Source organism: Crassostrea angulata, chromosome 7, assembly GCF_025612915.1.
Source record: "Crassostrea angulata isolate pt1a10 chromosome 7, ASM2561291v2, whole genome shotgun sequence".
Lineage (NCBI taxonomy): Eukaryota > Metazoa > Mollusca > Bivalvia > Ostreida > Ostreidae > Magallana > Magallana angulata.
The window spans coordinates 2360096-2371583 of NC_069117.1; the positions used below are offsets into that span (position 1 = coordinate 2360096).

At 39.2% G+C, this 11488-nt stretch overlaps 1 protein-coding gene across 1 annotated transcript; it reads right to left on the minus strand.

Annotated features, from left to right (window-relative positions):
- Window positions 1-2001: 2001 nt before the first annotated feature.
- LOC128157177 (inverted formin-2-like) lies at window positions 2002-10468 on the minus strand. The gene is made up of 14 exons (XM_052819607.1): window positions 9630-10468; window positions 7312-7427; window positions 6718-6877; window positions 6182-6363; window positions 5732-5811; window positions 4989-5644; window positions 4735-4898; window positions 4468-4632; window positions 3890-4147; window positions 3235-3416; window positions 2963-3083; window positions 2658-2822; window positions 2410-2491; window positions 2002-2295 (listed from the first exon to the last, which is right to left on the minus strand). Exons 1-14 carry the CDS (start codon window positions 10093-10095, stop codon window positions 2153-2155), a joined length of 2940 nt encoding a protein of 979 aa, XP_052675567.1. The 5' UTR covers window positions 10096-10468; the 3' UTR covers window positions 2002-2152.
- Window positions 10469-11488: the final 1020 nt, after the last annotated feature.

Consider the following 11488-nt stretch of genomic DNA (forward strand, 5'->3'; position numbering starts at 1 on the left):
CATGTAACTATCTTAGTGCTGTGTTACTTTTTTTAAACTACCTAATGCAAAAATGTTGTCACTTCTTCACGACTTTTTGTCAGTTTTACATTAAAAAATAAAATTAAGAAAATGATTATTTACCAAACTTGAATAAAGGTAGCTAAATAAACCTGTATTAGGGAGGTTAGTAAAGAGTACCTGGACTCTTTTATGAGACTCTTTTCAAACAGGTATATATGAAGAAGCCACAGTCTCCTCTTTTGATAGTGTCCTGTATCTGATGTACATATGTTTTATCTGTTGGGAAACGAAAAAAAGTGTTGTCAATAAAACCTAGTTTTACATTATAATAACTGTATGTCACCTTCAATTTTGACACATGTTAATCAGTACTGTGAACTTTACCATTTCGATTATAGCAACCTGGTTAGTACACAGGTGCATTTGCATCATATTCACGTGGAAATCATACATATCAGTAAATTCAGCAAATCTGATTGGTGCGATAAATTTAATCATTTTGATAACGACCGCTGAACGCTTATATTGATTAATACAAGTTACATGTACATTGCACTTTGTCAACAAAAATTGCTCTAGGTTGGATCAGTTCGCAAACTTAATTTGTTACAACTTTTGAGTTGAATCAAATCTCATAAAAAGTTTTAATGCTAAAAATTAGTAATGAATAAATCTCATTGATTTAATTTGTGATGTCAGGAATTTTGTAGCGATACCTTATAAAAGACACCCGTTGGCCTTTATGGTGGACTGGTATTCCTCTGACCCAGAGTCCTTTTACTTCAACTTTATGTTCTTCATCAACGTATGGGTAATGATTAATAGATGAAGCAAGACCCTTTATTTAAATCGTCTTTTTATGAATGCCTACGTCATAAATTAAGTATTGTTTTTCTACTTGACGGAATATCAAAAGTTGCGGTTTATAAAAAAAACAAGTTGCTGTCCTTTAAAAAAGGACTACAATACGTGGACCATTTGCATGTGTTTCCAACGAAAACGTGAAAGCCTTAAGATTATCAGAGCTTCCACCGACTCTAGCCCTCTGCTTTTAACCACTAAATTTGTACGTTGTATTACGTATACATGTATGTATAGCCCTGACTTTTTATCTCAGAATTTAAAGTGTTCATAATTCTAAAAATAATTAGGATCTATCTATGAATGAAGTTTGCATGTATAGTAACAGGCATTCGGTGAATTCTACTATTTGCGCACACATTACGATTCGCACTACTTTGTAAACTATGCAGTGACAGCTTTGTGTAAATTAAAAATTTCATATTTTGATGCATTTTTCTTGAGATTTTAACTTTTATACAGTGACATAAATATTCAATCATACTTAAATGCTTAAAAAAAAATTAATCGGGAAGTACCCTAGTTTCGCCTACTATAAAAGTAAAGTTAAGTTACATGTGTATTCGGAAAACAAAACATTGCAAATTATGCTATTTGATGCATGTTGTAGTTTCGGCATAACATTAACTTATTTCATAATATTGATAGTTCATATCACATGCCATTCATTTCTTTAAAAGGAATACTTTGTTTCTGTACTGTTTACCGACAACTTTACAGCGCCTTTGAACTTATGTGTGCATATGGTACGGAATCCCGATCCCAATTCAGATAAACGTGTGCTAGCCTGGTTCCCTGAGCTACCCATTACGCACAGGAACCAGGCTAGCTCATGCGCAGGCTGAATTTTCCCCATAGCATCCGGTTTAACCTCGCTTATATATTTTCTGCGTGGACCTCAGGGTCCACGCAATTACTTTACTTCAATTGCAACTTGTCGGGAATTTCCGCTCGCGAATAACATCCACCCCGAATGCATTACATACGTCTCCATAACAACCGCAAGTTTATAAAATTAAATCTTAATACAGATACAGAACAATGGTTATAAGATATGAACTAAATGACGGCGAAAGTGGCCAAAGTCTGCTTTCACTGTTATTAAGCTACTAAACAAAACAAATTTTCAAGCCTTGATGTTCTTAGGATAAATTTATTTCAAATTAACCAACTGACACAAAAAGAATAACATTAGCATAATTAAAGTAGTCTGTCTGTCTGTCTGTCTGTCTGTCTGTCTGTCTCTCTCTCTCTCTCTCTCTCTCTCTCTCTCTCTCTCTCTCTCTCTCTAACAGCCGTTGCCCACCCCTCCCGTCACATTGTTCTTTTTCCGGAGGGACAGCCTCCTCAGCACCTTCCCCCGGCGGATCTCGTCAACAATGTTGTCCACTATCTTTCTGTCCTCAGTTTTTGTGGAGGGATTAAAACAAACTGCAATATAACAAGGCCAAACTCATACAGAGCCTCAACACGTATTACTAAGCAAAAATTACAAACATTATGTCTAGATAGGAAAGATAAAAATCATTGATATAATAACGAAACCTTTTCTACGGTCTACTTTGTCCTCTTGCGCTTTGCGTCTTTTTTCCTCTGTTTCTTCCTTCTGACGTTGAGTTTCTAACTCCTGAAAAAATAATTTGCTTTGTATTTATTATTTATTTATCTTATTATCAAGGTCCCACCTTCACCTTAAAAAATCAAGTTTAATGTTAAGGAGTCTGGCCTAAATCATCAAAATTAAGAAATTACCTGCCTAAATATAAATAGAGTAATGTTACTCGTAAACAAACCTGTTGACAGGCTTTGACTTTTTCACAAAATTGCCTGAACGTGGACAGAAATTCGTCCAGGTTGAATGTTTTTTCGTTCTCACAGAAGTGTTGCGCCAGGCGAGTGGCCTGCTTCCGTATCCGCTCTATCACATCCTGGGTTTCCTCCAGGTCCGCGTCGGCTTCCTGAAAATCAAAATCATAGTCAGCAGTGGAACCAATTTCAAATTTGAGTTCATTTCATGTATATGTATGACTAATTTGAATAATTAATAAACATTTGTCCTGGTGTAAAGTATTTCCTATATCGTAGCAGCGCCCCCTACCTCCAGAAACTCTGTAAACTGAGACTTCACGTCATCCTCCACGTGATCACACTGACGCTTCAGTCGATGTACAAGCTTCCTCAGCTGATTAAACTCCACTGTAATACCCTCCATTGTAAACCTTTATTACATAAAATTATTTATTTAGTTAAAAAAAAGTGCACCTATGAATTTTGTAGAAGACATTTTTAAATCAAAGATGTAAATGCAATATATAAAATAAAACCGATCCCATTACAGAATTAACTGAGAACCAGCCAATGGACGATTACCTTGAGGCCTTCTGAAGAGGTTCCAGCAGCGTGTCCACAAAGGCCAGAGCATCCGGATCCTTGTCCTCCGCCGTCTCCACCAAGTAGTGGAGCAGGGTCCGTTTGGAGGTCGTGGACTTAGTGTTCATCAACTTCTCCAGAGAACTGATCCGGATCCCGAGCGCGTTACCGGAACCACTGCCCTGGAGAAACATTAAAACTCAAATAAATTCAAGATAAATGTTGATCATTGAATGTTTATATATTTTAACGAACCAGTATGATTGTAATTTTGTTAAGTAAAAAAATACACGAATACATGTATGTCTATCGTAAGAACTCCTATCAAAAGTTCGACCAAAAAATAAAAAAAGACCAGATACTACTACTGTAACAGTACATTTAAACCGCATTGAGGTTTTTAAATATACTAACCTTAATATTTCAAACGGTTTTTACTTCTAAATTAGAAGTTTCCAGTTTATTTTCTTTGATGGTTTTTATCTCAAAAATAATTATCAAGTTAAATACGATCTAAATCTCTTCATCCCATTTCGTCAAACAAAAGTCCCTAACTAAATAAAATACTATCTGTGAGTGTTTTGGACTCTTACATCACCAAAATCATACTTACCTTTGAGAAATGTAAGTAATTTAGAGTTGATGAAATATTCACCTTGTTCAGAAAGTTCCCGGTGTGAAGGACGTATCGGAGGAACGTCTTGAGGGAATGGTTGTCAAACAGTCGCCGACACAGCGTGTGTAGAACTTGGAAGTTCGGTCTGATGGCGCCCAGCTGGGCATTGAAGTCCCCCTTAAGGATCATGGCCTCGATCCGGAACTGGAAGTTTGGGAGCTGAATCAGGTAGTGGTAGAACTTCTCGGCCTCTCCCAGTTTTCCTATACTCCCGTCATAGTGCTGAATGAGTTCGATCTGCCAAACAATGGAGAAAACTCGTAAATAACAGTTTCCTTCTCCAATACATGAAACTTAAGGAGGCCGGATGGTCAACAATTTACCCATCAGATCTACCTTAATATTTCAGATATGATTTCTTTAACCATAAATTACCTCAAAATCCATTTATTTTATCTTAAAATCTTAATTTTTTTCTATATTTTTTTATTGAACTCTTCTTCTGAAAGAAACTATAACAAAGTTAAAACATTCATCGGACCCATTGAATGATTACAGAGAATCGGGTGAACCACGGCCATACTGGGTGATGGCAATGAATCGCCTGCAAGACCCACCTCGTCTGTCTGTGGGAGAACCTTGGACAGTCCTTTCAGTTTCTCCACACCGAATGCCCGCGGGTCCCCCGCCCTCAGCAGGTCAATGATCACCTCTATAGACTTCCGGAACTGTTTCAGGAAGATGTTCACATTCATGCTTTTCTTTGGATCCAACAGCGTTACCTGCACAAAAAAGACAAACTTCCGTATGAGATGTCTAAGCATAATTTGTAAAGCCTGATTAACTAGTATCTGTGACTAAACAACGTTGAATCGTTTACGTGCCTCGTTGGAGGAGGACAGCCTCTTCATCAGAGTCTTCTTCTGGTCTACTTGTAACTCCTGCCTCACAGCAACGCGTTCTTTGTCGGCGAAAAGCCGCTCCAGCTCAGAGTAGTCTACCTTTATTTTGTCCGTCATTTTGAGCACGTCTCCCCAGACACTCTCCTCTACAAACAAAATATAAAGGAGTTACACAGGATTACTTATGAATAGGTGACATGGAAGAGGATTCAACTTGAAAATGGAAACCGACTTACTGTGGAATGCAACATTGGGTATCTTATTCCACGTGATATGTCTGAGTTTACAGTGTGGCTCTGGGGTACTGATCGGGGGTGGGAGAGGCTCTGCTGCTTTTGCTGCCACTCCAGGCGCCTGGGGCGCCCCAGGTGGTAAAGGCATGCCCCCAGGGGGTGGCGGGGGTGGTGGTACTCCACCTGGGCAAGGAGGAGCAGGTGGCGGATGGATCCCTCCGGGGCCGGGAGGAGGGGGCGGAGGTGGGGGAGGCCCACCTACCCCTTGGGGAGGAGGGGGTGGCGGAGGTGGAGCAGGTGCGCCTGGAGCCGGCGGGGGTGGGGGAGGGGGCGGTGGTGCCGTGATGATAGCGCCTGATTCCAGTGAGTTCACAGACGATGTGCCACTAGTCCTGTATTGGGCGGTTGCTTGTGTCAGTCTGTCTGATATCGTGTGTTTGGACTCTGTAGATAAACTCTTGCCACGGAGCAGACCCCCGTGGTGGGGAGCTGTTGTTGTGTCCCACTCTGTCTGAGTGCCTTTGTGTTCCTTGCTCTCTATGTGTATTGTAGACGTTAGATGGAGGGAGGACTCTCTACGGACGGTGGATCTAGTTCCCTGTGTGTCTGTCTGTGTCACCTGCTGTACGAGTCTCTCTATTGAATTCCAGATCTGTTCACTTCAAAAGACAGAAAGCTTTGTTATAATACATGTCTAGCTACTTTGAAAGACTGAGTCCAATTAAACGAAGAAAAATACAACAGACCTACGAGCCTGACTTGTGTCTATCAGGAAAATGTTGTACAGAACACTGAGAAAGGATGAACACAATGGTGAATTGTCAACCTACAGGAGAAAGATCAAAAACAGTATCAGTAAATCATTTATTGTCAGAATCATTGAAATGATTTCTATCAACTGATCATTATCATTAGAACCATCATCGTCAGTAGCAGATTATCATAACTGTCATCAGGGATCATCATTCCGACCATATTTTGCAAAGAATGATTTCTGTGAGTAAGTAATTTATTGTATCTAGAAGTTCGTTTTGTATTCGCTTGCCATTAATATTCGCAAACAGAGGTCGCTCTTCAATCTCGAGGAAAAATAGATTCTATAGTACTTGATTAAGTAATCATCATCATCATCATCATCATCATCATCATCATCATCGATATCATCATCATCATAGCAGATGTCAATATATACACACCCGTGAGAGGATGGCCTTGAACAGAGCCTCGGGGTCGCTTATATCCACACTGGCCGCCTTCCTCTGTTCCTCCATGGCCTCGGAGTCGGCTGTCAGCTCCTCCTCAAAGATGTCACATTGTAAGTTCAGGTCGGGGTCCCCCTCCTCCCGCAGGGTCGAGATCGTGTCCAGTATGCCGATGTCTTCAATCAAAACACATATAAACACTTACGATTTAAAAAACTCAATTGTGAAAACGAAACCGAAAAGGAACGTCACATTTATTGTTTAGGATTAAATGTTTTAGTTTCATTACTGAATTATCTTAGACTTGCTTAAGTCTCTGTGTTGAAGCCACCCCCCTTTTTTTAATCAATGTTCATTAATTATGTTGAAAATCTAAATATTTCCTCTTTGCTTTACTTATTCGTAATAAATTGATGATAATTGTTATCATCTATGCCTGCCATTATACCACAAGTATAAAACAGAACACATGTAAACTAAATATTGAGGACTTCCAGAATGGACCTTGGTTGCATGGGTTGATGACGTACATACGAAGTCGTTCCTGATCCTAACCCTCTCCTGGAGGCCCTCGTTGGCCACCACCACGGCATTAACCAGCGCCATCAGGGTGGTGCGGTACGTCACCAGGTTGGCGGACCGTAGCTCGTTGACCAGCAGGCTGAAGCGGTAGGGCAACTTCCGCCATGTCTAACAAAGAACCGTTAAATAACGACGATAAAGAAAAGATAAGGAAATGGCCGAGAAAAAATTAACTAAGCAAATGCAATAGGTCTTAACATGAATTGAAAACAAAACATAACAGTACATTGTTTGGTTTGTATTTTGGTTTGTTTCTTGTTTTTCTTTTGGTTAAATGTAATTTGTTGAAATTATAATTCTCAGTCACCCCTCTTTGATATGCTTTACTGGCTGATAAAAAAAATCTTTAATAAATCTTCAACAACCGTTAGACCGTCGCTTTTTTTAATTAATTTATTACTGCTGTTGTAAAGTTCTCCTTGTGTAAAAGTTTATGCAATAACAGGTTTACTAGCTGTATGTTTTTGACAAACGGCGATTTATATTTATCTCCCCTGTGACAATGTGCCGTAAGTGGGTGTGGTCCCTCTGTTTATACGTACGCGGTATGTCTCCAGGGCGTCCAGGGTGAGGTAGAATCCCTCCCTAGAGTAGACACACAGGGCAGACAGCAGCTCAAATATCTGCATCTTCACCATCAGGTTCTTGTTCTCCAGAGCTGTACAGAGTCAAAACAAGAAATAGTTGAATATTCGCCATCAAAGTTTCACTGACGTTAAAAATAGATGAAAAGTAGGAGATTTTATAGAACTGTCAGGTTATTTTTTCTTTTGCAGTCGGAAATTTTGAGATATTTTGTTGTTGTTTGATTCCTAGAGACGATCAAAACATCGGTCTGCAATTTTTAGAAATTAATCCGGACGTCACCGAATCTGCCTGGTCAATGACACCGATCAGTCAACAATTTTGAAAACACACAATATTAATTAAAAAATGGGGAATGTTATTCTCTTTTGAGAAGTGGACAGGCATTAGCCTACATCCATGGATGTAGGCTATGCCTGTCCACTTCTCAAAAGAGAATAGGGGAATGTGTGCTTTTGCCTGGTTTTTGTTTTATTTTGTTTGGGAGAAGGGGGTTCCATGTTCATCATCAGTTTAAGTTAGGATTCAGGTTTTTTTTTATTATGACAGCCAAATTAGTAAAAGAGTGTTTTCACTGTTACTTTCTAATGTTAAATGGAAAATAGCTGCGAACACAAAATAGACATTAAGCTACGAGAATACTCAGCTCATTCAAGTCTAACATTTTTACTAACAGATAGGAATGGGTCTTAAAATTCACATAAACTTGTTTTTGTTTTGATGACCTGTTAATGACTTGAACCTCTTTCCATGTCGATGAATGATTTAATGGCCGGTAAATTGCCTGCTTAACACTTGGCAGGTGCGTGTACATACATATACATAGGTTAGATACATACAGCTAGCTCTCGCTCTCTCTCTCTCTCTCTCTCTCTCTCTCTCTCTCTCTCTCTCTCTATTATAGTCTATCAAATATTTGCATGTAAACCGTAATGATGGAATCATGCAGTGCTGGAAACGACCATAAAAATCAAATCGCTCAAAATTAAGCGTTATTCAGTCACTGAATGACTTCTCGTCTGCATGTAAATGTCTACACGTGACTTCACGTGCACTTTTAAGGCGACTCATGTGACTTGCAGCCATATCAGTGTTACTTTTTATTCATTAGCAATGTTAAACAAGCCTTTAAGGATTTATACAGTCAGGTTTTGTATAAATAAATGGATAAACAGAGCGATTATCTGTGATTTTAATCAGGGCTGCGAAAAACGGTTGTTGAATATAATTTCAATGAAATTGACTTCTTATACTGTTCATATTTCTTGTATTACAATAATATCTCTATATAGAGCAAAATGCTTTTTTGATTTTGGTATGACGAGCATTAATTTTAATGATGATGATGATGACCAACATCGTATCGTCGTCAATACAATATATTGAGTTCTTCACGAAGTCTGAAGATAGAAGTGGTTAAACAAATGTTATCTTATTTAGTTCCTGCGATCTGTCTCTAGAAGCGGATTTTGTGCAGTTAGAAGTCACATTAATCATTAAAAGCATTATATCTGCATGACTCAAAGATTGAATGCCAATGTTTACGGTGTTACGGTAATATTCATCACAATTTATGTATAATGTTTATTTATGCATTTACGCATAACGTTTGAGAGTAATATTATGAGGTAGGGTGTGTGTACCGCTTAATCTAGACAGACGTGTGATGTCTTGTCTTGTGTAAGTGGAGAGACAGATGAAAGAAGCGTGGATTCTTTGTTTTTTGCATACACTACTCTGCATGACTGGAGATACCTTAATTACTTATGTAACAATGTGTACGCGTGGGCACAATTTAAATACTGGCGAGTTCCAGTGTACGAGAGAGAGAGAGAGGGAGAGAGAGAGAGAGAGAGGCGAGTTCCAGTGAGAGAGAGAGAGAGAGGAGTTCCAGTGTAAGAGAGAGAGAGAGAGAGAGAGAGAGAGAGAGAGAGAGAGAGAGAGAGAGAGAGAGAGAGGGGGGTACATGTATACGTAGAATTCATTAAACTAAGGATGGTGTCTTATCAGCAAGAATTGCCCTTTTGAATATCTCGGAGGTGATTAAATCTACGTTAACTAGGTAGCTTATTGAAAATGTTTAAGGGCCCTGAAAGCAAGTGATTGTGGATTGGAATGCGCGTATGCGCGGGTTACCGCACTAAAGGCACATATCTTCAACTGTCTGTTCTAGCTTCTCTTTGTATCTATACAGTCTCACAACCACCTCACACATTTATAAATATAAATCTAACTTTAGGCAATATAAGTAAAGGTAAGTAATCGTAAGTAGTACCCGAGGCAAACCTCCTGCCGAATATGTTGTCCTTGCGTCCCTTTGTCTTCAGCAGACAGTCCAGGCCGGTCTGGGAGTTGACCACTTCCCGGATACACATGATACACTCCAACCTCAGCACCATCTCCGACAGATGGAAACTTTCCCGGGAACTGAGGTTCTTCAGGCACTGGAACAGCAGTCCCAGACCATCATACTCCAGGAACTCCATCATCCAGTCGCTGTCATTGTGCTTGATGCTCTTCCGGAGCTTGACCAGGTTCTGGAGGCTGGGGTTCCGGAGCCAAGACAGGAAGTTGACGGCGTCGGAACTTCCGTCTGGAGCGTCCAGTTCATCCTCGGAGTTGTTCAGGTCCAGACCCACCACGAACCCGTCCGACCGGTAGCGCTTTATCCGCTGCTGTTTCCTCTTCCTGTCGAATCTTCCTGCCTTGGATTCAGCCCTTCCTTCTCTTATTGAAGTCATGGTTATTAAACTCCAAAAGGAAGGTGGACAGGTTTATAACCGAAACACCTTTAATTTCCTTCGGCTTTCAAGGTAACAAGGTGGGGCAAACAAACACAGGATCGATCCACTTGTTGAAAAGAAGTCTACACACTGTTATTAAACCTGCTTTGGAAACTCCCAACTGCTCTGTTATCGCCGTAATTTTAAGATGTACGCCGCACTCCAATGATACAGCGCTGTGTTATAAACGTTGCTAGAACCGATGTCTGTGCATCACTGACTCAATCTACAAAAACAAACACTCTACTGAAATAGACTGTTTTTCTTTTGTTCGCGGCCTGCTTTGCATTTTTGGTTCGCATGATAAGAAACTACACCTGATTACTTTTCCCGCAATTTTTGATATTGTGTTTCATTAACATAAAGCAGGTTATACAAATGAACAGACACAGACATGTTTGTATGAGTCGACGTTTAGGGTTATGAAGAGTGCACCATTCATCACGGTCATTATTGAGATCTCATTTACATTTTGTTGTGGGCTAAACTTGCTTATCAAGTGATGAATTAGGTGTCAATTGTGCGATCGATAAATTAATAACAAAATATAAACAATATCGAGGGTTTTTTTTTGTATTGCAGTGTTTGAAAAGGGGGGGGGGGGGGGTATTTGAAACTAAATAAGAATGTAATCAACGCAGTTAAAACGAAAACAACTATTGGCTTTCTTCTAAAGCTATCACGATGCAAATCTCTGGGTTTCTAAAGCAATCTCTCTCTCTCTCTCTCTCTCTCTCTCTCTCTCTCTCTCTCTCTCTCTCTCTCTCTCTCTGGGTTTCTAAAGCAATCTCTCTCTCTCTCTCTCTCTCTCTCTCTCTCTCTCTCTCTCTCTCTCTCTCTGGGTTTCTAAAGCAATGCTATTTAAAAAAATCGGCATCAGCGACTTTTGTTTTTATTTTATTACAAGTATATGTACAAAACTAAGAACAGAACGATTTTTTTTCAGATTCTTATATAAACTGTATAAGATATACATGTGATATCATAACCAGATATTGCAATGATGTTTTAAACACAAATCACAAATAGCGTTAAAAAATACATACAATATACATTATGAAAATGAAATAAACAAATAAATATTTGGAACAATAAACGCAAAATATGTCAGAATCTTACGATGCTTAGATCGATGACGTCATCACCAAAATACAACAACAACGAAACAACAGATCACATCAGTTGTAAGAACACAGAATAAAAACAGGTAGACGGTCTGTGAACAGTGACCTTTACTTACACTTAAATACTTAATTAATACACATAGATCTAAAGTATTCGTTTTTAAAAACCTTGCTGCGTAAAGCTCAATGCAAGGTACAATGAGACGCACCATGTCATTTGTACTCAA